Source organism: Priceomyces carsonii (genome assembly GCF_900007245.1).
Source record: "Priceomyces carsonii strain CBS4050 genome assembly, scaffold: Debaryomyces_carsonii_scaffold_4, whole genome shotgun sequence".
Classification (NCBI taxonomy): domain Eukaryota; kingdom Fungi; phylum Ascomycota; class Pichiomycetes; order Serinales; family Debaryomycetaceae; genus Priceomyces; species Priceomyces carsonii.
Genome location: NW_026946677.1, coordinates 405,665 through 432,133, shown reverse-complemented (window position 1 = coordinate 432,133; position 26,469 = coordinate 405,665). Strand labels below are relative to the sequence as shown.

General features: G+C 36.7%; 17 protein-coding genes across 17 annotated transcripts; 6 read left to right on the top strand and 11 right to left on the bottom strand.

Moving 5' to 3' along the window:
* Positions 1-74: 74 nt before the first annotated feature.
* Positions 75-1,211, bottom strand: TEP1 (putative phosphatidylinositol-3,4,5-trisphosphate 3-phosphatase; the record flags this gene model as incomplete). Its single annotated transcript, XM_062953659.1, has 1 exon — positions 75-1,211. The coding sequence occupies one exon, from the start codon at positions 1,209-1,211 to the stop codon at positions 75-77; it is 1,137 nt and encodes a 378-aa protein (XP_062810440.1).
* Positions 1,212-1,567: 356 nt separating this feature from the next.
* On the bottom strand, positions 1,568-3,388 carry TOM70 (protein channel; the record flags this gene model as incomplete). The annotated part of the gene is made up of 1 exon (XM_062953658.1): positions 1,568-3,388. The coding sequence occupies one exon, from the start codon at positions 3,386-3,388 to the stop codon at positions 1,568-1,570; it is 1,821 nt and encodes a 606-aa protein (XP_062810439.1).
* A 329-nt stretch (positions 3,389-3,717) lies between these two features.
* PRCAT00003709001 (uncharacterized protein) lies at positions 3,718-5,670 on the bottom strand (the record flags this gene model as incomplete). Its single annotated transcript, XM_062953657.1, has 1 exon — positions 3,718-5,670. The coding sequence occupies one exon, from the start codon at positions 5,668-5,670 to the stop codon at positions 3,718-3,720; it is 1,953 nt and encodes a 650-aa protein (XP_062810438.1).
* A 230-nt stretch (positions 5,671-5,900) lies between these two features.
* Positions 5,901-6,239, top strand: RBP1 (peptidylprolyl isomerase; the record flags this gene model as incomplete). The annotated part of the gene is made up of 1 exon (XM_062953656.1): positions 5,901-6,239. One exon carries the CDS (start codon positions 5,901-5,903, stop codon positions 6,237-6,239), a length of 339 nt encoding a protein of 112 aa, XP_062810437.1.
* Positions 6,240-6,323: 84 nt separating this feature from the next.
* On the bottom strand, positions 6,324-9,962 carry PRCAT00003707001 (uncharacterized protein; the record flags this gene model as incomplete). Its single annotated transcript, XM_062953655.1, has 1 exon — positions 6,324-9,962. The coding sequence occupies one exon, from the start codon at positions 9,960-9,962 to the stop codon at positions 6,324-6,326; it is 3,639 nt and encodes a 1,212-aa protein (XP_062810436.1).
* Positions 9,963-10,149: 187 nt separating this feature from the next.
* On the top strand, positions 10,150-10,836 carry PRCAT00003706001 (iron-sulfur cluster assembly protein; the record flags this gene model as incomplete). The annotated part of the gene is made up of 1 exon (XM_062953653.1): positions 10,150-10,836. The coding sequence occupies one exon, from the start codon at positions 10,150-10,152 to the stop codon at positions 10,834-10,836; it is 687 nt and encodes a 228-aa protein (XP_062810435.1).
* Positions 10,837-10,905: 69 nt separating this feature from the next.
* On the bottom strand, positions 10,906-12,135 carry PRCAT00003705001 (uncharacterized protein; the record flags this gene model as incomplete). Its single annotated transcript, XM_062953652.1, has 1 exon — positions 10,906-12,135. One exon carries the CDS (start codon positions 12,133-12,135, stop codon positions 10,906-10,908), a length of 1,230 nt encoding a protein of 409 aa, XP_062810434.1.
* Positions 12,136-12,344: 209 nt separating this feature from the next.
* On the top strand, positions 12,345-13,541 carry PRCAT00003704001 (uncharacterized protein; the record flags this gene model as incomplete). The annotated part of the gene is made up of 1 exon (XM_062953651.1): positions 12,345-13,541. One exon carries the CDS (start codon positions 12,345-12,347, stop codon positions 13,539-13,541), a length of 1,197 nt encoding a protein of 398 aa, XP_062810433.1.
* A 41-nt stretch (positions 13,542-13,582) lies between these two features.
* PRCAT00003703001 (uncharacterized protein) lies at positions 13,583-14,236 on the bottom strand (the record flags this gene model as incomplete). Its single annotated transcript, XM_062953650.1, has 1 exon — positions 13,583-14,236. One exon carries the CDS (start codon positions 14,234-14,236, stop codon positions 13,583-13,585), a length of 654 nt encoding a protein of 217 aa, XP_062810432.1.
* A 332-nt stretch (positions 14,237-14,568) lies between these two features.
* Positions 14,569-14,757, bottom strand: PRCAT00003702001 (uncharacterized protein; the record flags this gene model as incomplete). Its single annotated transcript, XM_062953649.1, has 1 exon — positions 14,569-14,757. One exon carries the CDS (start codon positions 14,755-14,757, stop codon positions 14,569-14,571), a length of 189 nt encoding a protein of 62 aa, XP_062810431.1.
* A 131-nt stretch (positions 14,758-14,888) lies between these two features.
* On the bottom strand, positions 14,889-15,020 carry PRCAT00003701001 (U6 snRNA complex subunit; the record flags this gene model as incomplete). Its single annotated transcript, XM_062953648.1, has 1 exon — positions 14,889-15,020. One exon carries the CDS (start codon positions 15,018-15,020, stop codon positions 14,889-14,891), a length of 132 nt encoding a protein of 43 aa, XP_062810430.1.
* A 953-nt stretch (positions 15,021-15,973) lies between these two features.
* On the top strand, positions 15,974-17,788 carry BMT3 (Bmt3p; the record flags this gene model as incomplete). Its single annotated transcript, XM_062953647.1, has 1 exon — positions 15,974-17,788. The coding sequence occupies one exon, from the start codon at positions 15,974-15,976 to the stop codon at positions 17,786-17,788; it is 1,815 nt and encodes a 604-aa protein (XP_062810429.1).
* A 337-nt stretch (positions 17,789-18,125) lies between these two features.
* Positions 18,126-20,225, bottom strand: GSY1 (glycogen (starch) synthase; the record flags this gene model as incomplete). The annotated part of the gene is made up of 1 exon (XM_062953646.1): positions 18,126-20,225. One exon carries the CDS (start codon positions 20,223-20,225, stop codon positions 18,126-18,128), a length of 2,100 nt encoding a protein of 699 aa, XP_062810428.1.
* Positions 20,226-21,017: 792 nt separating this feature from the next.
* On the bottom strand, positions 21,018-23,774 carry PWP2 (snoRNA-binding rRNA-processing protein; the record flags this gene model as incomplete). The annotated part of the gene is made up of 1 exon (XM_062953645.1): positions 21,018-23,774. One exon carries the CDS (start codon positions 23,772-23,774, stop codon positions 21,018-21,020), a length of 2,757 nt encoding a protein of 918 aa, XP_062810427.1.
* Positions 23,775-23,958: 184 nt separating this feature from the next.
* Positions 23,959-24,330, top strand: PRCAT00003697001 (uncharacterized protein; the record flags this gene model as incomplete). Its single annotated transcript, XM_062953644.1, has 1 exon — positions 23,959-24,330. The coding sequence occupies one exon, from the start codon at positions 23,959-23,961 to the stop codon at positions 24,328-24,330; it is 372 nt and encodes a 123-aa protein (XP_062810426.1).
* A 354-nt stretch (positions 24,331-24,684) lies between these two features.
* On the bottom strand, positions 24,685-25,407 carry PRCAT00003696001 (uncharacterized protein; the record flags this gene model as incomplete). Its single annotated transcript, XM_062953642.1, has 1 exon — positions 24,685-25,407. One exon carries the CDS (start codon positions 25,405-25,407, stop codon positions 24,685-24,687), a length of 723 nt encoding a protein of 240 aa, XP_062810425.1.
* A 28-nt stretch (positions 25,408-25,435) lies between these two features.
* On the top strand, positions 25,436-26,449 carry PRCAT00003695001 (uncharacterized protein; the record flags this gene model as incomplete). Its single annotated transcript, XM_062953641.1, has 1 exon — positions 25,436-26,449. One exon carries the CDS (start codon positions 25,436-25,438, stop codon positions 26,447-26,449), a length of 1,014 nt encoding a protein of 337 aa, XP_062810424.1.
* Between the last annotated feature and the right edge of the window lie 20 nt (positions 26,450-26,469).

The window sequence follows — 26,469 nt, the reverse complement described above, 5'->3', positions numbered from 1 at the left end:
ACAAAATAAGGACAACTGAATATCCATTTGTATATAAGACTTCAAAAAATAGATCTATATCTAATAAATTACAACTAATAATTAAACACCCAACAAACTTCAACACTATCAAATAATCTACATCCTCGCTGATATGATCCCTTGAATCCATCCAATGAATCCCATGTTGCAAGATAACTTCCTTGTATCGCTTTCTTTTCTTCGGAACTATCACTCCGACTTTCAGGACTGAGAGAATCAGACATGTTCATTGTGTTCAAGGTTTCAAAATAGACGTTGAACCACGAGTAGCACCAATCCTTAATAGATATTCTAATATCGTTATTATTTTTATTGATAGTTAGCGCTATTGACGGCAAAAGAGTCAAATCACTCCCTTTGACAATTACATTTGTCTTGTTGGACAAATTGATGAACTCTTTCAATTCAAGCCCATAACAATCAGCCTTTAATTCCGAATATGTTTCAAGTCTCAAGTTAAGATTCGAAACTTTAGACTTCAATAGAGCATCGCTAGCGTTCTTTATTTTAATCATCGTGAGACGACATTCAAAGGGTACAGACAACTCTCCCGTTGAAGGATTAAAGTCAAAGAATCTCTGTTCATTGTCTTCATTAAAGTGAATAAAATCATCCCAATACTTCAAATATCGTAGCTGAGATATAATAGAAACCCCTTTGCCGCCAAATTGTTTCATTCGCTTCTCAGTAAATAAATGATTAGCACTTTCTGGAGTTACATTGTCATCATGAAGAACACTTTGGTACATTAAATAAGCGCAGCATATTGTTCCTGAGCGACCCTTTCCTGCTTTGCAATGTAGAACTGCAACATTGTCTGGGGATTTTGACAAAAACCCGTAAATCTCTCTTACGCAGTGAAGTAATAATTTTATGGTTGGTACCTGGTGATCAGGAAAAGGGTAATATGAGATTTTATTTCGCACGTCTTGCTTGATATAGCCAATTCCTTCTCCTCTAAAGTTCCATATATGCCAATCTCCATTTGATTCTGGTCCATGTCGACTATCAAGGAACTTTACAAGTTCATTTATAGGGTATCTATAAAACGACTTCACATAATGATTGACAGGACCAGAGCAAACGATCAACTGCGGAGTAATATAAGATAGGTCAAAATTTTTATTAGACTGTTCGTCATAGAAAGACTGATTGGGAGACGACACTATTGCTCTTAAGAATGATTTCATGATTTCTCTCTTGCTGCAGTTACATATTTATATTTAGACCACAAAATTTGAAATCTTCTGCGACCTCTGACGGCTGGACAGAAAGATTTAGCATAAAATCGAACGAAGAAATAATTAAACAAGTAATACACCACCATTATATATACACTCATAAATATACATATATAGATAGCTATAGCAAAACATATATACAAAAAGCTATCCAATCAAATTTGGATAATCCTTCAATTTACAAGAGAAAAGTTAAACGAAAAAGTCCATCAATCAAAAGTTATGAAGAAAAGAGATATTTAGTCTTTTCAATTGCACTAATTCAATATTAGTTTAGATGATCAGAAGTCCATGTGCGGGTTTATTTAATTTAAAACACCATTCTGCTTCATCACTTCTTCGATTTTCTTGGTTAAAATAGGATCGACTTTAATTCTCTTCTGCATTTTAGTGGCTTCAGCAAAAGATGTAGCTTGTACTTTCTCTTCAATAGTTCTAGCTAAGTTTGAAGATTCTTCGAATAGAACAATAGCGTCATCAACTTGTTCTTTCTGCAACTTAATCTGCGCCAATGAGATTCTAGCCAATTCTGATTTAGGGTCCAACTCACATGCCTTGGTCAATAAATCTTCAGCCTCATCCAACTTTTCAATATTTTCTCTTGATATCAATGTAGCCTTATTTATCAACGGTAAAGCCCCTACAGAATAGTTTGGCAAAACTTCTTGCAATCTTGCAGCAACATCAAACAGTTTACAAGCAGCAGGGATATCTCCCTTATCAGCTAAGATCTCACCATAGTAGTTAGGAATCTCCGGTGATGCTGGGAACTTCAATTTAGCTTCGTTGAACTTCTTTTCCGCACCCGCGAAGTCGCCATTCTTGTAGGTAATACAAGCCAACTGAACATATGCATAAACATTATTTGGGTTAAGATCCTTAGCCTTGATAAAATTTTCTTCAGCAAGTTTCAAATTACCTGTTAAGTAGTGTAATTGACCTAAGTGGTAGTAAATGTCCGGACAATTTGGTTCCATCTTCTCAGCTATTTGGAAATCAGCTATCGCTTCAGCAAATGAAGCCTTGTCAGCATTAATCAAAGCCCTGAAGATATAAGTCCTTGCTCTAGGTTTCAAAGTGATAGCTTTTTCAATATCAGCAGAAGCAGCAGTAGGATCATTCTTCAAGAATTTCATTGAAGCACTATACTCCAAAGCAATTGATGCCTTCGCAGCGTTAGGTGAATCAGGACCCAATTTCTCAACGTCACAAGCTTTTACAGCTTGGTTGAAGTAAGTATCTGCAGCCTCGTAGCCTTCAGGAGTGTTCGCGTTCATATTCTTTAATCCATCAAACAAATACTTATCTGCTCCTTCAGAATCCTCTGATATACCCTCAGGGTTTGTTTCTTCAACAAAGGCACCAAAGAACGATCCAATCGTGGATGCAGAGGGCAACTCAAGGACTCTATTTTTCAAGTTCTCTTCGACGATCTTGACTGAATGCTTTTTCAAAACCCTTTCCAAGACCTGTTCCACTGACTTATTACTAAATCCACCATAAATAGTCAATGCAGTTAAATCAAACATAGCATCTGTGTATTTCTCTAAAATTTCATATGAAGTAGCACGACGCAAAACACATTTAGTGTAATCAGGCTTGATCTTAATTGCCGCACTGGTATCCTTGATAACATTCTCATGATCATTTAATGCTGCGTAACATGCAGATCTGTTTGAATAGAAAACAGGATCAATTTTCAACTTCAAAGCAGCAGTATAGAATGCAATGGCTTCCTCGTATTTTTTACTCTTGAATCTAGAATTTCCGTCTTCCTTCAAAGCTGCTGCCCAACTCTCCTTCTCTTTCTCAGAAAGAGAATTCACCATGTCATCCGTGATAGCTGGTAGACCTTTATTGTCAACCGGGAAAAGCTTTTGTTGCGTAGGATCGGATTTTTCATTTCCATTTGAGGGACTAGATACATCGCCTCCAGTAGCTTTACCCTTCTTCTTCTTCTTGTTTTTCTTTTTCTTTGATGAAGTTTCTCTCAAGCTATCATCGATATGTTCTTGCTGTTGCTGGTAATACAAGTACGCGCCAATTGCGGATGCACTTGCAAGAATCGTCACAGCTACTGCTGCTTTGTTTCTGACAAAGAAATTTGCAGTGTTTGATTGTGACATCTTCCACTTAAGACTCGTTTCTTGGAACTATCAAACTTTAAATTTTTCAAAGCTGGATTGGCCTCTGTAAACTTTTTTTCACCAAAAATGACCGGACGTTAAGAAGATTTCGAAGTGGCCGTGCGACACAAAGAGGATTTGTCATTTCTTACATAAGTTTTCGTATCTTATTACATCTGTCAGAATGAAAGAACTAACTACATTAAGTCATGGCTGAAGTATCAGGCCATAGATTTGAGTGACGCCCCTATATTTTTACTTAAAGGATCCAGTGGACTACCAAAAAGTGATTCTGGAGTTGAAACATAATTAATATTAAGCTGAGTGTATTACTCAAGATTATGAGAATATTGCTCATGCTGTTGATACCTTCTACGGGCACTCAGGTGCTCTCTATCATCTTGATAAGTAGTCTCTCTCATAACATCATCATATGTAGGTAAGTTCAGACTTGGTAGTTCAAAATTGCTATCGAAACTACTTGGACTATGATATGAACAATTTGCACTAGCAACGGATATATCTGGAGGTGGAAATTTAGAAAGCGACGCTTTTTCGTTTGTGTTCACAGACAGCGATGAAATGTTATTGCTGGTAAGGGGTGGCTTAGCCATAGACAAACTTGATCCGGAAGCATTAGAATGCAAAGCACTTGTCATGCTTAGGCCACTCAAAACCTTGATATTGGGATATTGTAAATCAACGTACTTGATCTTCTTTTCTTCTTGGGGGTTGGTCATGTCTGTAACTTTTTCACACGAGAAACCTGCTGTAATACTTAGCTTATATTTCCTTGTGATATTACAGGTCTTAAAAGTTGGCGATAAATGATCAGTCAAAATACAGTTTTCAAAGTACTCCGGTGGGATTTCGATCTCATATTTATTCAGCGGTAATGCCCCTTTAGAACTGAATGCTGACGATGATGTTCCCCGTCTACAATCTTTTAAATCGAATCTCAAATTGGGATACATGTTATCACATATGTTAATAAGCTCTTCGTGTGTGCCTGTATGTATCTCGTTTGATGACCCATCTGTTTCCAAAACTGATATGATTGTGGTTGAAGTTAAGTCCACGATGAGTCTTTGCAAGTATACAACACCCAATCCATTGCTTTCATCAGGTTTTCCATACTCTGCTAATGTATACCTTGAGGGCCTGAGATCAGTCAGTAAATAAAGTTTGAAAGAAGGGGGCTTCGTAGGAATCAAAAAAGCCGGATGCCTGAACCGAGCTTCGAACGAGAAAGGAACATCTCGTGATCTAATTTCTGGATATGAAGCTTTCTTATTGCTATAGTCTTTCGGTGGGGTGGGAGGAGGAGGGGGAATAGTGGTTGCAGTGGAATCAAAGAATTTATGTAAAAATCCCTGCTTCTTAGGAATGACACGAGTCAGTGCTGGTGCTTTCTGAGGTTTCTCATTAGGGATTTTCACGCCAACAATTTCTGGAATCCTGTCTCTGAATATTGCGTCTTTTCTCAAAAATAATTCCTTATACTCTTCGTAGTCATTGCTCTGCAGCAAAGGCAAATTATGACTATCTAGATCCAACGGTAAGAAAACAAAGGGATCATAGGCTCTTAAGTTAGCTTTTAAAAAAGATGATCGCTTGCAAGTGACTTTCACAAAATATTTAATGGAAGCAAAATCATTCATTCCACTTAACGATGGAGGAAGTTGAGAAGTTATGTGATACTGTTGTGGCATTGGCTGTTGTTTAATATCGTCATTTCCCAAATTGTTTTGTAGATACAGCTGTGCCTTATTTCGAAAAAAAGTTGCGTCAAAATTCCCGTTATTTAATACAATATCAAAATTCTTACTAAACAGAATTTTATTTGTGATTCCCAGCATCTTCACGCAAGAATTGTTCAAAGGAATTTTAAATTCAAAAGGATAAACATAATTACCAGGTGCCAAAGTAAACTCTTTCGCCAGAGACTTTATGTTGCTCGGAGGGAATACAAGTACCGTGTCATATAAAACTTTGTGAGCGTCCTGTACTAGTCTATATTTTTTGTCACCATCTCTTCTATCTTTACGTCTCCTTCTATGATCATCACGTTGACCCCTCTGCGCTCGAAGAATATTAAGTTCTGTTTTTGAAATTCCTTCTAACTTCACTTGAATATAGTTCAAAGAGATTGCGCTAGGAACAGTCAATTTCACTTCGCCTCTAATAACATCGTAGTTTGTGAAGGTGCCTCCAGTTTGCGATCGATCTAATTCAACCTTCACCCCAGAAGACGACGATTTTCCTAAATCAAATTTACTCATTGTGAAACTACTAGCCTGTTATGCTTTTCCATCGCTTTAAACCTCTTAGTGACTACAATTATTAATTTAAGGGCAACTGGAATACTTATTACCGTGAGCTTCGTAATTAGGCTCGTAACCTGCACATAAGTTTGAAGGACAATACGAAGGCCGATTATTAAAGTTAACAGATACACATTTAAAGAGGAGTCAACCTAATCTATCTCAGTAAAAAAATATAAAAGAATATAATGTCAGCACCGCAGACTACACAAGTTGAAATTATTCAGGAAGGAGACGGTAAGACCTTCCCACAGCCAGGTGACTTGGTTACAATTCATTACACTGGTACTTTGGAGAATGGCAAGAAGTTTGACTCATCTCGTGACAGAGGAAAGCCCTTTCAATGTACCATTGGTGTTGGTCAAGTCATTAAGGGCTGGGACTATGCAATCCCCAAATTAAGTGTTGGTTCTAGGGCAAATCTTGTCATTCCTGGATCGGAGGCTTATCAAGAAAGAGGATTTCCAGGTTTAATTCCACCAAATGCTACTTTGTTGTTTGATGTCGAATTGATCAATGTCAATTGATTTAAGTGAAGTTCAAAAATCGCCTGTTTTTAAGTCTATATATAGCACATATAAAATTTATGATTATGCTGTGTCTATTGGTTTTTAACTGTCTATTTTCAAGTAAAGTACGTTCTCGTCAGTCACCACATTTTCAGATACTGGCAATGTTGGTAGGTTGACCTTGTAATTCATGTCAAAGACTCTTATGATAGGCAATTTGATGAGATTAGTCCCTGCTGAATGACTTCCACGGTATTTTATAACGTGTCTGTTAAAAGGCAATACTGGAAACGCATTTAAAACAAATGGGGTTCGGATCGTATCAATATTGAAATCCCAGCCTGAATCATCTTCGATATGTAACGATGTGGTGAACATAAAAATCCTCGGTGTGGGATTTTCAATGATATACTGCAATTGTGAAATATCATCCTCTTGATTGGTGACTTTTAGCAATACTCGAGGATCAGAGAGTGGAACTAGTGTTTTCCATTCCTCGCTAACGAACTCATTACTGGAGCCACCGTTTCTACTCCATTGAATTGTCGCAGATGCAGATACAGATACATTTCTTTGGGAAAACTCAGTCTTACTTGTGGTCGTAAAGTAGTGAATTAAACAATCAGCCCGTAGCTCTGTCTTCATAACTTCAATAACTATATTTCCATCGGCTGATTTAATATCCAATTGAACATTTTCAATTTTAATACTATGTGAATCCACAAGATCATTGATAGTCATTATTCCTTTCCACAATCTAGTTGGGACTGGAATATTATTTGAAATTTGATCAACATCTCCGTTACGTTCACCTGTACTTACTGAAACAAGAAAAGGGCATGGCATGTCATTAAAATTATCCGTTCGATAAGACGGCAAAATGGAGAAGTCGCACTCAAATGGGCTACCTATTATGGGCATTTTGTAATTGAAGGTGTCGTAAACAGCGGCGATGCTTTCACTTGAGTCGTCGTCGCCTTCGTATACGATAGTGATAATCTCAACAACAGCTCTCAAGTTGCGACATGTGAAATCCTTATTAATATATGGAGGAACAAGAATTTTTACGTTTAATTTATGCAGAGACGTGTTGCCTGATCCAGCAAATAGATTACCTACGTCTAAGGGCTCATCATCTTTAAGAGTATCCCAACAAACTCTTGCTTCGACTTTTGGCGTATAATCAATCTCATCAAGGTCGGTAACCAGTATTTTAGGAGATAGAACTATTTTTTTGTAGCAGAATTTCAGATTTAAAGTTTTAAACTCCAAGTTTAAAGGAAGCAGTATTTCTTCACCCAAAATTATCGGAAGCTCCTCACTTCTTTCTGTTGAAATAGCCATTTGAGGTTTTATTGGCAATACACTCATTGAGTGAGATGCCTTCCCATTCAATCTTACCAACAGCTTTCTCAAATATTGATAGCCACTATTTCGACTATCATCAGGGTAATAAAATGTAGCCTTATGGTGATTTGCGTCCATATCATTCAAAGGAACAGTTTCTCTTTTAATTATCTCCGTTCGGCCTCCTTCAAATATGATTACTAGTTTAGATGATATGGTTACCGAGTCAATGCTTATCTCACCGGTGCGTCTCGCAGGCTGCGAAAATTGAAATATTTTCACCTTCAGATCTGACATGTTTAAATTAGCAACACCAGTCAACATTTTGTCTGATATTTTCTCGACATCAACATTAGAGTTCAATGTCAATGATTCAAAGTTATTGTCATTTTTTAACAAAACATCCTCTAATGAATTTTTCGTAGTCTCAGAAGTTTTAGCACGAGAGTCGATGTTAAGATAAGTCACTTCTATCTCGTTTATTTGAAGTTCAATCTTGGACTTAACCGACAAAGAGTTTCTTAAGACATTTAAATCAATATTAGATTTGATGACTAATTGGGTAATGCAAGGATCATACAAATGCGCTGCTCTAGATAAATCCTTGTTAACCAAAAGAGCTTTGACATTCAAAAAGTGGCCCTCCGAACAGCTCATCAGGGTCAATTCCAGAGGCTGGACAGACAAGTGCGCGTAGGCGTTTGAAATAGGATTGCTATGCATTGAAAGGTCAATTAATATACCCAGTATTTTTTCTGTCTCTGATGTAATTTGGTAGCATTTTGCTAGTCGCTGTTCTACCATCGAAAATATATCAGTACGTTTGCCGGCTTTGAAACTATTTAAACAAGATTCGTAGTATTTAACCGCCTTTTCTATGTTTTCATCACTACTATCACGAAAATACATCTCGCCTATCATCCAATCAATATATTGACATAATGTGTTTCCCTTGATAATCGTGATTGATGTTTGATTAGTGTCATTATCAGTTTCAAAATATGATTTAGCAGCAGATAGTAACTTAAGTTTGTAAGAAAATATTAGAGCCTCACTAGAAAGCAGAAGGTCCATCTTACTATAGTCAGAAACACATGATTGATCTAGATGTTTAACAGCTTGCAAAAAGATTAAGCTTGGATGGGTCACAACTTCGTGACTAAAATCGTCGTCCACATATATACCTCCAAAGAAGGGTGTAAGCGCTCCGGTAGTTTTCTTGTGTGGTCCAGATTTAATTGTACTAATCAAGAGGGTTTTAGGTACCAAAATAACCAACTGACCAAGTAATTCATATTGGGTTGCAATCCAAGCATGATTGTTGAAATGTTGTTCCTTTAAGACATCCAACACGATTATTATATGGGCTTTGTGTTTTTTGAATGCTATGAGGGGTTCCTCAATTGAAAAATATCCTCTCGTAATATGGAAAGAGAGTACATCTATCAAGTTTCTAAATTGCACATATAATGAAAGGTCATGAGGAGATAGCTCTTCTTTAATCTGTGCAAAATTATCTCTTAGTAGTTCAACAATACTTTGATAAGCAAGCTCTAAAAGGCGCAAGCTTGGCTCTGAATCGTTAGGCGAAATGAATTGATGTATGAAAGATTGCTTGATGAGATTTCTAGTTTCAAGAAATTTAGGCGAGAGAGAAATGGAGGTATTTAGCAGCACGTCAGAAGGAAAGGAATAGTACTTTTTATAGCGCTCCTTAATTTTTAATTCAATTTTAGAATAGAAGTCCGTAGCTTGGCTCCTAATATTTGAAAGTAAGCTCGAAACTAGGATATCACAATCACGCTTCAAAGTAGAAGGAAAATCGTGCAAATAAAATAAGCCATTTAGCCTAGGAAGATTTGAAAGCTGTCTCAACTTGCTTATCCTTTTCTCGTCATCAGATGGTGACGAGTTTGAGTCAGCCACAATGATGGCCACAAATTTAACACTCATGTCGTGACATTTGCTCTTCTTCTCATTGATAACTCTTGCAAGTTCAGTATCAAAGCCCGAATCTTTTGGCAAGCTAAATAACCTCACAACTGCGAATGGTAAATCTTCCACGTACTTAGCTAGCCACCTTTCCGAAAGGATTCCATTGGGATATAAATCTGACTTGGGATTGAACGGAGACAAGACTGAATGTTCAGATTTGTTTTCCGTTTTTTTATTAATTTTGCTTTCCTCACACTCATTTGAATAAGTTACTCTTATGATATACTTAGGCGCGTGCTGTCTATTTCTGATTAGAGAATTATCCCATTTCAAGCCAGATATGTCATACAATTTGAAGTAGTCTTTCAAGACACTAGAGACGTCATTGTGATTGTCCTCTAAAATGACCTTAACATATGGAGCTAACTGTTGAAGAAACAATGGGCTGTACCCGTCCATAGCTCCAATGTTTTATTTTAGACAGTGATCGCCTTGTAGCTACGAGGATTTATTAAATTTAATCTATCTCCGGTTAATCAATCTGATACTTCCTTGTCATGTGCGCACTCTATAGAAAAAAGAAAATCTTAAAACTTTTAATGATCAGCTTTGTAATACACCTTTTTTTCTGCATTGTATATTCGCTATGTCTGATCCAATAAATGCAAATCCAACTGTCATTGATGTATCTAGTCTTCCCAAAAGGGTCCCTGAATCAGATGGATTAAATAAAAATGGGAAATCTTTTCAACTTATAGAGAGAATTACTTCTTTATCTTTGTTACGAAAGCAACCGCTTGTCGAAAGCAGTGACGAAAATATCCCGGACTTGATGAAGGATGTTCACATGGGTGAATCACTGGATGATGAACTCTTTGAATATCTGAATAAAGAGACGAAAGAGAAAGAGTTATATGAAAACTTAGAAGAGTTTGAAGATGAAATTGATGCACAAGAGATCTTTGATTTAATTTCAACCATTTCAGATCCAGAGCACCCTCTTACTTTAGCTCAACTAGCTGTTGTGAACTTGTCAGATATCCAGATAACTCATGGGCAAAGTAGAACTAGCGATATCTCAGAGGTCTTAATAAGGATCACACCAACTATTACACATTGCTCATTGGCAACATTGATTGGGCTAGGTATCAGAGTTAGGTTAGAAAGAAGCCTTCCAGCAAGATTTAGGATTAAAATTATCATTAAGGAAGGTACTCATCAGTCTGAGAACCAGGTTAACAAACAACTTAACGATAAAGAAAGAGTTGCAGCTGCATGTGAAAATGATCAGCTATTAAGTGTTATACTGCAAATGCTTAGTACTTGCAAATGATAAACTCCTAGACATTGAAATCGCATTACGTCAAATAAATTATTTATTCCTCGTCTAGATATCATTATACTATACTTTTGCCAGATTGAAGGCCTCCGTGAGTCCATAATCAGTGATCATTTGATATATATCGACAACAATCATTTTAATTACGTTACTTTTAATAAATTCAAGTAATTGCTTAGCCATTAGAGATTTTCCTCTTTCCTGAACGATCAGTTGAACTAGGCTTGACAACCTCACCAACTGACCATAATACTCGTACTTGTTTTTTTGATTTTCTTGCTTTTCATTATAATTATAAAGTGGTAGAATCGCATTTACCTGCATCGACGATAACTTAAGATCTGATGACTCGGTAGGGTATACATTTGATCCTATTCTGTTTCTTGATCGTGATGTATTAGTGCTAGCTGTACTGATGCTGTCCCTTTGGCTATATCCTGATTGATTAGAAATGTTTGATATCATTGAACTTGACAGTTCGCGATGTCTCTTAATCTTATTGTATATCCTTGACTTTGCAAATAAGCTATTAAACACCTGTTTTTTATCATCAAATTCGTTCGGAGTGGGTGATACCTGCTCAAACTTCGAGCTTTCATTATGATTTAAAATGGACAGGAGCCTCTTTCGAGTATATGAGTCGCGAGAAAATGGAGATCTAATGCCACTTGTTCTCGACTTACTAGTGATCAGAGCACTGGACAGAGCGATTCCATTTAACGTGGGAGATCCACCTGATATGAAAGATTTATAGTCGTCAGTCCTGTACCTTTCTAAAGATTGGCCATCTTCCATGGACGAATCAGCTTCCTCACCATCTTCCTCACCCTCATCTTCCTCTTCTCGCAATGTAAAATCATTACCAACAAGCTGACCGTTGGGGGACAATTTGGAAGGCATAATAAGTAGCTTATAGGCAGCCAAAATCTTGATATAATAGCTCATAGTTTTAACATCAGCTTCATCCCTGTTTTCATCTTCAATGTCTTGCTGTATCATATTGTTTATTTCTATCAAAATAGACGTTTTTAGTTTTATATCCTTTATGGTGATATCACCTCTTATCCATATATCATGTGGGATTTTCACATTACCCACAAGGATACCTGATGCTTTATTGAGATCCTCTTCGTCAGCTTTCTGTTCGCTTTCTATAATTTTGTCGTAATGAGACACATTAGCTATTCTTGATAAAATTAAGTTGATTGTTTCATACAGTTTATTATCTGTTGCTAGTGACAATCGCTGAAACTTTTGATCCAACTGAACATGCTCTCGAGAACCTACAGACATGACTTTATCAGTAATTATAGTGTTAACGGTTAAGTTTTGAACTTTCATTGAAACTTACTACTTTTCGTATTGTTTTTGGAACGGCTGGCATTGTTCTTCACGTGTTTTGTGACACATATGAATATTGTATCAATGCCTCATTATTTTTTAAAGATATTAAGTACATACAGACGACGCAGATAATCTTATATCGGTATAAGGAATCAAATATGATATCCTCTAAAAAACTTAAGTTCAGCTTGAATTTAGATATTAATGAACTCTCGAATATACCGCAAATAAACGGTTCATGCTTTCTTGAGCTTCACATACGAAATCACAAGAAACATGGGGGTGGTCTTGGTAGCCTAAAGTCATCGAAGTCAATTCTTTCAGATGCAGAGAAGAAATATGAAAGTAAAGGTTCGAATATGGCATCTCTGGTGGATGGAAATAATAAAGCGTCGTTTTCCAGTTCTTCCGGTCAAGTGACAGTGACTTCGTCAAAGAAAAGAATACACAATTTTAGATGTCCTTTTAATCTTAAAGTTTCATGTAACTTAAAAATACCACTTAAGAAGAAAGAGAGTATGGTTGCAAACAAATACCTATTGATTTCCATATATTATGTTGAAGACACATCAAAAGATGGAGGATCTCATCATCATCTCCATCAGCACACATCTTTGTTAGGAAAAGTCTCTATAAACTTGTCCGAGTATCTTAATTTTGATAAGCCTGTTTCCTCAAAGTACTTACTAAGAGAATCCAAAGTTAACTCAATTTTGAACCTAACAATTGGTTTAACAGAACTACCTGAAAACTATGAGTTCCATACTCAATTACAAGTCAGCGACTCTTCAAAGAAGTCACCTTCGAGGGCAGGCTCTGGTAAGCAAAATAGAATAAATTCACGTCAATCTAACTTTAATGCTCCTCAGTTTGAACGCAAAAAAGTTTTTGGAGGTATACAAGATGTCATTGAAAACTCGGCTACAATAGGGAGGCTGTCATCATTACTGTCGAGGAATTCTAGTGATGATTCAGTATCTCTGCCTTCAAGCAAAAGAAAAAATGGCAATGAGAGTCTGAGCAGTAAGGTAAGTGAGTTGGGTTCAAAATCCCAAATATTTCTGGACGACGTTTCTCTGGGATTGGTGCAACCTATTGTTAGTGATTTGTACAACAAGATTCTAGAAAGTAAGTGGGATCCTGATATTTGTAAACTACTAGAATACTCACCCGAAAAGTGCGTAGAGGATATTTTCGATAATGCTGATAACAAGAGCTTTGTTCCAGATATTTACAATCAACGTAAATATGCCAAAGAAGAAAACAAAGACGGATTACATGAACTTAATGGTTTGATAAATGAGCTAGATTACAGAGATGATTTACAAAGTTGGACCATTGGGGATGTCACTTAATTCATGGCATATTATTCATTCCTTGATTGATAGCAAAAATATTATATCAGTAAGATATCAGAGAGCACCAGCACTTGTGAGTTAATTATTACGCTATATGGTAACTCTTTTTTAATATCTTCCACTGAATTCTTAGTAGAATTTCTGGATTTAATATCGGTATCCGGGCTGTTACTCATTTCGTTGGTTTCAAGGTTGCGATGACACTCTGGCTCTGCAGAATTGAGTTCTTCTGGCAAGGCATCTAGATGATGTGGTTCGGAATTTTTCCAATCCTTGAACTCCTTAAAAATGCAAACTAGATGATCCAATTCGGAATGAAATCTCAATTTCAATTCTTCGCTTTTCGTCAGATTTATCCTACATCCAAGTATAGGATTAAGGTTGGATCCTTCAAAATCACTTGTATCCTTCAACGGAGAAGATACGTAGGGCAAATATCTGCAGTGAGTACAACTATTACACGTATTCTTGTAACATCTCAACTCTCTTGTATCATACAAGCCTTTGAATTTTCCTAGCAGAATCACAGAAAACATATTTGGATCTATTCTTGGGCTTGAGAAAAGATTAGAGAAAAGTGAATTATCATGATTGTTATCTAATTTGCAATTTTCGTCATTTGATGTGTGATGTGAGCTAGCATCTTCATTAGCAATGTTATCCAAGTTAATACGTGAAGCACAAAATGTCATATTTATTAAATCAAGCAAAAATAGTTTATCGTTTCAAGGAACTTCGTAGCAATTTAAAAAGTTTTCTCTAGTCTAGTCTATCTTAGCAAGAATAGAGCTACTGATCTCCAATATCTTAATACAATTATTTTTGTGGTCCTTTGTAACAAAATATTAAATATCTGGCAGCGAAGGGATTTGTTTACAAAGACAGAGAAACTACAGAAAGGGTACAAAGGGTCGATAAACCACAATTGAATTGAAGCTGCGATTGACAGCATATATTATTACATACTTTTATAATAGTTGCAAACTTAATCAATAGAAAATAAAAACATCATAAAATCATTAAATTAAAGTCTATTATGATTGGCAGTGTGCTGATTATGACGGTTATATCCTCCATTTTTATTTCCACCATGACTGTTATATTTCCTATAATTAGAGTTGTAGTTGTTATTTCCCATGTTATTGTTTCTTCTCTTCTGGTTCCTGTTTCTCTGCTCCATATTTAAGATGTTTTGCTCCTTCGCATAGTCCATTGTCTAAAAAAATGAGTTAATATACAAAGTCGAAATAAAGCACATATCAAGAGGATCTGATCTGGATTAATGAAGAAATCATAGACATTTAAAGACCGACCCCTTCAGGAATCCAGTTGTGCCATTATTTATCAAAATTTACTTACCTCTTCCGGCAACCTCAAGTACTTGATGTGATTACCTCTAATATAAATTTCAGGAATGCTCATGAAAGAATCACCTCTATCAGACGTTTGAATAACATTCTTCAACGTCAAATTCATCCATGAGTCACAATTAACTAGGTCACCATTTAAGGTTTCTCCATTTTTCAATTCAACCAAAATTTGCTTCGATTTCGATGCGGTCAACAAATATAAAGGTAACTTTAAAAACTGTTAGTAAGGGAGCTCAGCAACTAAAGTAGTATATTTGTTGCAAGTATACGAACCATTATGCTTCCAACAAGTCATCAAATTTACTTCGAAATACACTTGTTACTCAAAGAATAACGTTTCATTGAATTTTGCCTTTTGATTGTGTCGCTTTGATGTATTGGTATACGCACACCCTGCTACTATGATATTCCGATAGAATATCAAGGCAAACGTAATGTTTCCATTCTATGAGCATTGATCAGATAAAAGTATTACACTGTTGCCTTACGAATGCTTTGAGAAACAGAATAGATTTTAGTATTAACTCATAAATCAGACAATACAATTGTATTTCTTTCATTAAGCTTTAAGCATTTTCTTGTCTCATCACTGATTCAACTCATCTCACAGACAGCAATGAGTTCTCTATACATAATCAGTAACGATTTCTTTGTATACATCCATTTAATTCTGGTACTGTAGTTTCGAACGATATTACATAAAAATTACAAAGACATGATGAAACTAGGGGATTTCGGAAGTATTACGGATTGAGCTACGGAAACAATAAATTATCAAGTTTCCTTTCGAGAATTTTTGAAGTATCCATTATTCAAATACTTCCCTGTCTACTATGCTCAGCCATGAATTATGATTTAGAATCAACCTTATTTTAAATACTTTATAATGACCTGTATATTGATCTCACAGGTTTGTAGAATCATACTTGACAATGCGACAACGTACCTGTATGATGAGCACAGCCGTTGTGCTTTAATGTACCAAGAATTTAGGATTAAAAATACTAGAGAAGAAAACGACTCTTTTAAGTGCTATTAAGACAAAAGTTAAGATCTAAGATGCTGCCATCACCTGAATCAGGGCTGGTTTACTTCTTAATAATGGGGTCTTTGGCTGTTGTAACTGGGTTTTACATCCGATACTTCAAATTAGGAACAATATTAAGACGGCCAAAATTTGGTATAGTACATCATTCTAAGAAGAATATAAGGGTTTTATCATGTTTAGCTTTGCTACTCATGATGAATCTTTACGTATGGAGTGTGATATTCAAATATTACTTCCTTGGAGAACGAATGATTCGTATTAATGATACCTGGATATCAAGTTGCTCACCAATCAATGAGCAAACGTTAAGCAGAAGATTCTTTAAATTTAGAGTTCCTGGTTATTCTTTTATTGAAAGGGAGCTAAGCTCAAGTGATGTTTCAAAGTTTCATTTTGATTGTAAAGATGTATTGTTTGTGGATACGCTAGAGGCTACCAAGAAAAAAGCATTACCAACCAAGATGAAGCAAACAAGGGACCTAGCATTCAACTTGTCAAAGACGACTTATCCTGATGCAAAGTTTGCATTCTTGGATGAGGATAATGAAAAGGAGCAAGCCATTCTCCGAGATAAATGGGGAAAGTTTGCGGGATCAAGTGTTTGGATGTCAAAATATCAAGTGCATTTTTTTGTCAACAGAGTTGTATATTCTAAGACAAAGCAAAGAAACAAACCAACCATTAGCTTACTTGACATCCAACTTTTTGACTCACAATGGGATGAATTAGCAAATTATGAATTACAGACGTTACAAGGCAGTAAGTTGAATTTTCCTAGTTTCCTCCATATTCCTGTTTATAAGAATGCCAAAAGACTTATCACTATGGGAGCTGAAGATCCAAGAGTTGTTTTAAGAAAATTTGTCAATGATCGGGGTCAAGATGATGAAGAGCCCGTTATAATTTTCAATATGAGAAACGCTGAAATCAGCAATAAGAGGGCAATGCATATGATAAGACCTTTTAGTAGCCCCGAAGTTATAAGATTGTCTTTACGTGACAGGCGTCCCCGGTTCAGAGAAAAAAACTGGGCTCCTTTTTTTGATGAAAGCGATCAAGAGCATATTTATTTTGTATACAACTTCAATCCGCTTAGGATAATCAAATGCCTTCTTTCAGACGGAATCTGTGATAAAATAGCTGGACCAAAATTTTTGAGTGTCGACGCAGATGAGTCCAAGCATGTGGGTCCCTTAAGAGGCGGCACAGATTTAATTCCAATACCGCATAAAGTTCTCCCCCCATCTTTGCATAACAGGAAATTTTGGTTTGGAATTGCAAGATCTCATAACAACAAATGCAGTTGCTTGAATGAAATATATAGACCACATGGATTTATTATATCCAAGGATGTTAATCAAAATGATTTCTCACTTGATTATGTGAGTTCATTAATTGACTTTAATATCGATACAGAACCATGGGATCCTTACAAGACCACTTGTGAGGATGGTAAGAGTGTTCTAATTCCAAACAGTATTGGGTACTGGGATTTCATGTATGATTCCAGTCTGGATATCGTAAGTGATGTGATGGGCATCACTCTTTCTGAAGCTGATAGGACTAACATTATTATTCATGTTAAAGGCACTTTAGCTCATATCCTATCTGCATTGCATGCAACGGATAGTGATAGTAAGGATAGTGTGAGCAAGCTAAATGCGCATTTAAGTTCAGCTGATAGAAATAAAGAGAATGAGCTTTTGGGCGAGTGTTCAACATCATTGGCGAACAGATATTGTATCGCTAGAGTTGTAAACAAAAATGGAAGAGTACCCAAGAATGCACCTCGTCCACAAAATTCCCGTAAAAAGGGAACTAAGTAGTGATTATTACTTGCAATTAAATAGGCGACTGCTGCTTTCACGCTCTTATTAGCACTGAATTTATTTGATAGAGAAATTCGATACTAAGACGTAGCAAGTCGCTCTTTTTCATTGGGTGGGCAATTAAGAAGTACTTTTCAAGGGATATTCAATAGCATATTTATTCAGCTTCCTCACTCACGTATAAAATTTTATACTTTAAATCAACTGTATTATGTATTCAGATCTAAAAGAAAGACTAATTATGTTGTTCCTGTAAAAAAAGCAAAAGAAAAGAGTGATTTTCAAGAACTGAAAGATATCATGAAAGGAATAATGGTCACATGGAAAGAGCAAATCATTCATTCTCATCCGCAGGAGGTGCAGAATTTCCCCTTAAAGTCAAGGGATAATGAGAGCCATCCTGGTCTCCATCGTCATCATCCACATCACCTAAACTAAATCCAACATAGTCAGCAGTATCTAAAGATTCTTGAGCCTCTTGCAAAGATCCTAGATCTCCTGGTGTCATGATTCCAACCTTACTACTAGGCGATCCAGGTACAGATAGTGGCCTACTTAATTTCAAGTTCGACAGATTCGTAAATGGGTTTGCACCATTGTTAAATTTGTAAGGGTAAGCCCTTTTTAAAGATAATTGACGAGCCTTAATATACTCAAGTCCCATTCTTTTCCAGTCTAACAAGTCTGATAGTCTTTCAGTTCTATTTCTTTGATTTATTCTTTGCCTTCTAGTCTTCTGGGCAAAGTTGAACATGTAATCGGTAAGTTGGTTAATCGACTCATCTACTGACTTCATTCTTCTGTCTACTATATAAATTCCATAGTCCGAAGTATCTTCGATCAAATCTTCCATATAGCATCCAAAACCTGAGAGGTTGGTAGTTATGGAAGGAACACCCATCACAGTACATTCAGCGGGAGTATATCCCCACGGTTCATAGTACGATGGAAAAACTCCCAAATGACAGCCACGAACAAACTCGTCGTAATCAAGAGATAAAATGGGGTTATTTGCATTCAAGAATTCTGGATGAAAAATTATTTTCACCCTATCCTCCGGCTTGTTGAACAACTGAACACGTCTAATTTGATTCAAGATGGGATCATGAGAATCATCAGACATATTATGAGTAACAATTGGTGGTAACCCATCCCTCTTCAAGGCAAAGATTCTTCTCTTCAAGAGTACCCTGTCTGCAGGTTTGATCAACTCTTCAATAGATGGAACTTCACCCCCATTGGATGTGCTAGGATTATTAGGAAACCTAGCACAATGCTCGAAAAGCCTCTCGCCTACTTTCTTTTGGACTTCTTCGATTGTCGTTTCTAATTGCTTAATTACAGCTTGACCCTTTAAGGTCTCCACGGTATAAGAATTTGTACGTCCAGGCATAATGATAAAAGCTACCACTGTCATTTTTGATCCTGCTTCCTTCAATCTATGATTCAATCTGGCCAACGACTCAATAAAAAAATCGCAACCTTTATTTCTAAATTCGTATCTTCCCGCTATGAAAAAATATAGCGTGTTTTCTAAGTCAAAATCATAGTTTCCATAAAAGTGCCCTTTAACGAATTCTTGTATTTTCTCTTTCTTAACGGCGTGCAAATTTTGAAACTCATGAACCGCTTGAAACTTCACTACGTTAAGACCATTGGGCAAGACACCATCGGGCTTTCGTTTTAGTAAATGCTCTGCTTCGTATGCCGTAATGTGCGATACCGTTGTAAATACATCTGCTGAATGTGCAGCTGATCTCTCAATACAATAACGGTGGTAGATACCTCTTTTTCCCGCTTCAAGATCAACATCAAAATTTGCCAAGTTGTTATAAAAATCAGTGGATCCAGCGCATAAGTATCGACCTAATAACGTGGCATGTGTAGTGAATATAGTTGTCACATCAATCTGCCGTTTCCGGCACAACGGTAAAGCAACGCCCGCCAACCACTCATGGCAATGACAAATGACAGCTCTTTCACGGTCAATATAAACCAACTCCCCAAGAAACCAAGCAACCAAATAACCCAACAAAATCACTTCGTTAGTTTCCAGGTCATGGTCAGGTGTTGGAATACCACCTGTATTCCACAAGTCAGATTTCCATTCGTTTAGATTATTACCTGCGGACCAGATATCAAAGAGTAAAACACGGGGAGCCCCCTCAATTAACCATCTACCATAAATCCACTTGATGCCCCTACCACTCATTGAATCCAAACTCTGTTTAATCAATGGGTCCTTTACTGGTAGTTGCTCAACTTCTATTTGAGCTGAGTCGGCATTTAGAGGGCCAATAAGGGTGTAGCGTTCCCTGTACTCTGCTACCGTTATTGGCGCCTTGGATTTCAAAACTGAATAAATGCCCCCTACTTTATGGGCCACCTCGGTGGCAACTTCAAACAACAAGTGGTTCTTGATATCACGGCTCATGACCTGTCGTTCAAAAGTGTTTTAGAAATACTTAATTATACTGATACTGTTGCGAGAATCTTACTAAAATTCTCGGTCCTCAATTATTCCCCCTTTCGACTAGGTTGAGTGATCTGTTTTAAATCTATATTAGATAGTAAAATGCAAACTTAATGATCAGTTGTAGTCCTAAAAGTTCTTTTTTCTTCTGATATATACATATATATGTATGTATATATTGTGAATGAAAAGTTTCTTGGATGAAGTTTATTTAGTTGAGGGCTGGTTGTTTTGTAAAGCGTGGGGTCGCTCAGTGATATTTTGGGCTCAAAAGTGTTAAAAAGTTTCGACTTTCTCCAAGTAGTGCGTCGCGAGGGGGCGGCATTGGATCTCAAATTACTGCAGTATTGTACCTGAATCATAGTGAGGAGATGACTTTATCTTTTAGGACCATAGAGTAAAATTGCGGGCAAGTACACAGCAATCTTACTGACGTAGATAGGGTTATGCATCTCTATGGTCACTAAATCATATTCTGTTATGCAGGAAGTTTGATGGTGAATACTCTGACATATTTCAATGTTCTATATTGTGAAAGACAAGGACAGACGTATGTCTTTTATACAGCGGGAAACTTGAATCAATTAATGCTTCATATTTACCTCTTTAGAGTTCAAGAGCGTAACAACAGAAGGAATATTTCATTTGTGATCCGGCATCCTGGTGGCTGCGAAACTGCACCGTGATAAGTTCTACGACTACTAATTCTCATAATTTTGTCAAAATGCTATTAATAAATAATAGATCTCTATTCTAGCTATCTAACTCATCGGGAAATGCTATGCCATTAGTTACTTTAGGCTGAATATCATGAGCAGAATGCCATTCGATATCACTTTCGTTGATGCTTTCATTATCTTCCTCTTCGTTTTCCTCGTGCTCTTCATCAGAGTCAGATCCTCCCATTATTAAATCAAGTCCTTCATTTTTCTCCTTGTTATTACTTCTTACTTCATTTGATGAAGCCAAAAAAGAATATAAATAAGAACTTCTTTTAGAAATACTGATGATATCTTTGGCTGATCTGTTCAAAAACCTCTGTATCATTCTTAAAGAGCTATAAAACTCGTGCTTGTTTGAGCTGATATAATTGCCATGTGCTGCAAGTAAATACCTGATCCAAAGAAGGCAGAATTCAAAATGTTGACTTTCATTTCTAATCAAAGAATCACCGATAAAACTCAAAACTTTGTTTAGATAAACTATAGGCAATGCATCACATACAAGCTTCACATCTTTGACTGGTATACCTTCAAATACCTGGCAAATTAAATACTCTTCATTGAGTCTGAGTGACATGACAAGTGCTGTTAAATAGTCTTTTTCTTTTAACACTTCTAGTGTATTATCCGGGGTTATATCAACATCCAAATCGAAGGGATCGAAAAGTATGTCATTCTCAGTTGAATATATTTGAAGTCCTTCCGTTGATGAAGCAGCAAATGCTGTAGAAGTAGGAGAGAATTGAACACAGCTTACCTTAATTTCCGGTCTTGTGTTCCTAGCGGTAGGGTCACCTCTATGGGAACCAGGCAAAGTTGAATCCAATCTGTCTTCAACATCCGAATTTTCACCATCCCTATCTATAAGATCGAGAGAACCACCCTCGCCCATATTCTTGCTATTTAAAAACTGTTGTGTTCCATTCAACATCATGTTTTGAGATACCATGAATCTCTTCAATAATACCTCGTTTGACACATCATACATGCAAATTGAATTATTGTTTCCTCCCGCAATTAATGTTAAGCCATCGAAAGAGTAGCTAATCGTAGTAAAGAACTTAGCCCTAGCTGAATTTTTAGATGCAAATCTATCTTCGAGATATCTTCCTTTCAAGATATCCTTTCTCCCATCAATTAAATGTAGCTGCTTTGCGCTTGCAATATCAAATACTGTAATATGCCCATCTAAAGTGCTGACCGAAATTTCCTTTGAGTCTGGCCTCATGCTCAAGCACAAAGCATCACTAGTTATTTCGATAGGCTCAACCTGTTGTGAGCGTCCAAATATATCCCATACTCTAATAGTTTTATCCCATGAAGCGGATGCCAAAATAGAACTTTCGGAACCAAACGTCAAGCATGAAACTGGTCCTTCATGGCCAGTGAGCATATCTAATAACTGACCTGTTTGAACAGACCAAATATAAATTTCAAAACTATCGAGTGATCCAGCAACAACAACTTCGCCGCTAGGGTCTACTGCAAGAGAATTGAATTGGATTCTCTCAGGAGCAGTGAATGTTCTAAAATTACGAAACCTAATCAAGTCCCACGCTCTCACAGTACCATCCATCGAAGACGAAAACAAAACTTGGCCCCTCTTAGCAAACTTTACCTCAGTCACAGATGACGAATGCTCACTGAATGTCATCAAGCAAAATCCTGAAATCACATCCCAAATCTTTATTTTTCCATCATCCGATGCTGTAGCTATTCTCGATCCATCAGGCGAATAGCATAAAGAATTCAAAGAATCAAAGTGCCCTTGTTCCTTCAATATGTAGGATTCTGATTGCCATTCATAAACCAATAGCTGTCCCAAACTACCTGACCCAAACGCAAGCCATTCACCTGTGCTATTGATAGTGACCGTGTTTACGGCATTTTGTCCCATACTCAATTGTTGAATTAAATTAAACTCTGGTAACTCGTACAAGCGAAACTCTCCGTTTGAGAAGCCGACAACCAAAATATTCGATGCCGCATGAAAAGTTGCACACTGGACAGTACCATTAGCGAAAAAGAAGTTCTTAGACGTAATTCTCCAACTCATTTGTTTCTCGGCTTGCTCTTTGCTCTCTGTATCGTCTGAATCTGACTCTTCTAAAGATTCTGATGGCGCGGCAGTGTATTCCCAAGTAAATAGGGCACCGTCTTTGCTGATCGTGTATATGATTTCTTGTGATTTATTAAAGAAGGCTCGTATTACGTAGTCACGGTGGCCCGCAAAAGTCATAGCAACCTCTCTCTCTTCTGAGGATAACGAAAAAGTTTTAGATGTCATATCCTTCGAAGTAGTTAAAAAAAATCTGGAGTCATTTGACCATGTTACAGACGTAACATCACTATAATGACCAGCATAGACTCTATGTCTAACGAACGGTGCAAATTGTCTATCTTCAACTAAATCTGGAGTCTTCCACACTTGAATGAATCGACCTGCTGCCACAGCAAAATATTTTCCATCCGGGCTAAATTGTAGATCTCTTACTTTTTCTTTAAAATTAAAATGATGAAGTACATGTCTTGAAATAAAATTTACAAGAATTGCCCTCCCATCATCATCGATGGATAAAAAAAGCGTACCTTGTCGATTTAGCGCTATCCTAGCTATATTTTTTCTATGTTCATAATTAAAGGTAAATGACTTATTTTTTATTAAATCAAAGCAGGATACTCTGCTTCCCACGGGACTCAATAGTTTAGTACCATCCTCGGTGAATACCAAGTTTCCTTGAGAGTAGACTGTACCTAGAAGGTTTGAAAATTGAAAATTTGACTTCATATCGAAAAATTTTCAACCTGCTTTTGGTTAGGTCTCCACAATGATGAGGTTATTTAGTCTGTTCTTATTCAACTTGATGAGCTTAAAAACTTTTAAAAAAATTACATATATGCAGGTTTGAGAGGGAGCATCGCGATTGCATTATCTGTTGATAGTATCGACTATAGACAGTAATTAGTAGTAGATGATAGAGATAGTGAGCAAGCTGTTCAAAATGGGTGAAATTTCAAGCAGAGTAATGAACATGAAGTTCATGAGAAACATAGGTACTGATTCCGACATTGTAAATGAAGAGCGACCTATAAACGGCAAAGATGATTCTGAATGGGCCTCACCGATATCATCACAGATCATGAAAAACAGCAGGAAGCTAAGGTCGGTTCGATCTATAGGACATGCATCTATAAATACATTAGATGATACTGACAATTTAGATGAAGCTTATACTGCGACTCACATACCTGTGAAAAGAGTCTGGAACAGTACCTCCCAACCCTCATTAGATGATAAACTGTCAGAACATGACAAGCTAGAAGTAAGTAAGATATTAGTTTAATCCAAGACTGTTATTAACATTATTAGTCGACTGATAGAGGTGAAAATGCTGATGAAAGCACAGAAACAAATTCTAAAAAAAGAAACCATAAAACTCTAAAGAATGCTAAAAGAAGGAAAACAAAAAATGCATCTTAAATTCTAGGTTTTCTTTTTGCTTTGACGGGACCGAGGAGGATCATCTTTCAAGTCAATGAGTCCACTTTTTTTTACTGCATCTCTGGCTGCTGAATTAATATGTCTAAATCTATCAGGTCCAATGTGAGTTCCACCGAACCACCTACTAACGACTACAATTATGTTCCATGCATTCATCATCTGCCATAGTTCTGGTTAGTAAAATAGAAACAAATCTTCATGTTTTGAAAGTACTTACTGTCAACAAGTGTAACAATCGTGAACCTGCCGCGGTCTCTCCATCATCATCAAAATCTTGATATTGGATACCAGACTCCTTTCGTATTCTCCACGAGCTGATATTATGCGAGGCCTTCGATATCTTTCGATCTATCACTAACGTATCTAGAAAATGTTTCGCATCCTCAACTGAATTGACCTCTCTGCAAAATGCAATGAAGGTTGAGCCTCTATCTGTTATCGCATCTGAAACGAACCACCCTTTCAATGGATCAACTACTACTGAATTTTTCGAATCATTGGACGACCTTCCCAGATCCTTGGAGTATTCAGAAGTTGATCGTGTCTCTAGTTCCGTTTCATCTTGTGTAGTCTTCGTGTCTTGGTCTTGTGGGTGTGCATGATGCTTTTCCATTAGAGGGCCCATTTCTGAAATAAAATCAAATAAACATACTTCTCCTTTTCTAAAAATATGTTGCAACACCAGATTTGCTCTCTGTTCAATGTAGTTTGTATCGCTATAATTCTTGTGGTCATCTGTCGTCACTTCCAAGATTTCAGGAGTAATGTTGGGATAATCTACCGGGAAATTGATCATAAATTTCAATAAGTCATGATCTGGCAAAACAAGTTCATAAATTTGCGGTGATAGATATTTAGTGGAGTCTGGAAAAATAGCATCGATTGCATCCATTTCATCTTGTAGTTCTTCTTTGGTCATACTTTTAGCTTTTCATAGTTGTAAAGTGATGCCGGTTCTTTCATCGACTCAAGATATCCGCGAACATAAAATAATATTTCAGTTAGAATATAAAGAGCGTATGGTACCAGAGACCAGATATGATATGCCTACCGCTGAAGAATTAAAGACAGAAGGTAATAAGGCTTTCGCTGAGAAAAAGTTTAAAAAAGCTGCGAAGGTATACAGAGATGCAATAACCTTGGCACCTGATAGTCCTGTCTTATACTCTAATAGGGCAATATGTTTTATTAAACTAGAGGATTGGGATAGAGCACTTAAAGACTGCAACGATGGACTCAGCAATAATCCTGATATAAAGACTAAGACTAAACTTTTATTTAGAAAGGGTTTAGCGCAGAAAGGGCTGGGAGATCGAACTTCTGCGGAAAAGGCTTTCAGTGAAGTTTTAAGGTTAGACTCAAATAATTCAGCAGCGTTGACAGAATTGAAACGACTCAAAGAAACCGTAATACCAGTTGTATCAGTCCAACAGCTACCCGATAATTATCAAACATTAGGCGATAAACATATGACTATGCATAGTTCTGATTTTCAAAATTCTGAGGACCTTAATTCTACAGTTAATGAACTATTCTCCGGCAAGAAACATGCCAAAGAAACCGAAAAGCTGATACATTTAGAAACGAAAACTTCAGAGGCTGGGTCGATTATGAATACTCTCTTACATTTGAGTAATGTTCCTCAAGAGAACAAGTCAGCCGCATACTCATACGTGATAAATCTCAATCCTTGTGACATTGAAGATATTTTCAAAGATTGTTTAGACTCGAGCTTTCTCGCATTCTACATGGAAGCCGCTGCGTATGTGTCTTCACATAACTCTGTGGTAAGTTGGCCCTCAAAGATTCTTGAGATGTTGAAGTCACTTTCTAAATTTAAGAGGTATCTGTTGTCTCTTGATCTCTGCAATAAAACTGATATTGAAAAGCTAGTTTCTAACTTAAAGGCTACAAATAATGATAATTTACCCTATAAATACGAGGCTCTTCTTAGAGTCTAATCTTTTGATTTTTCTGCCTT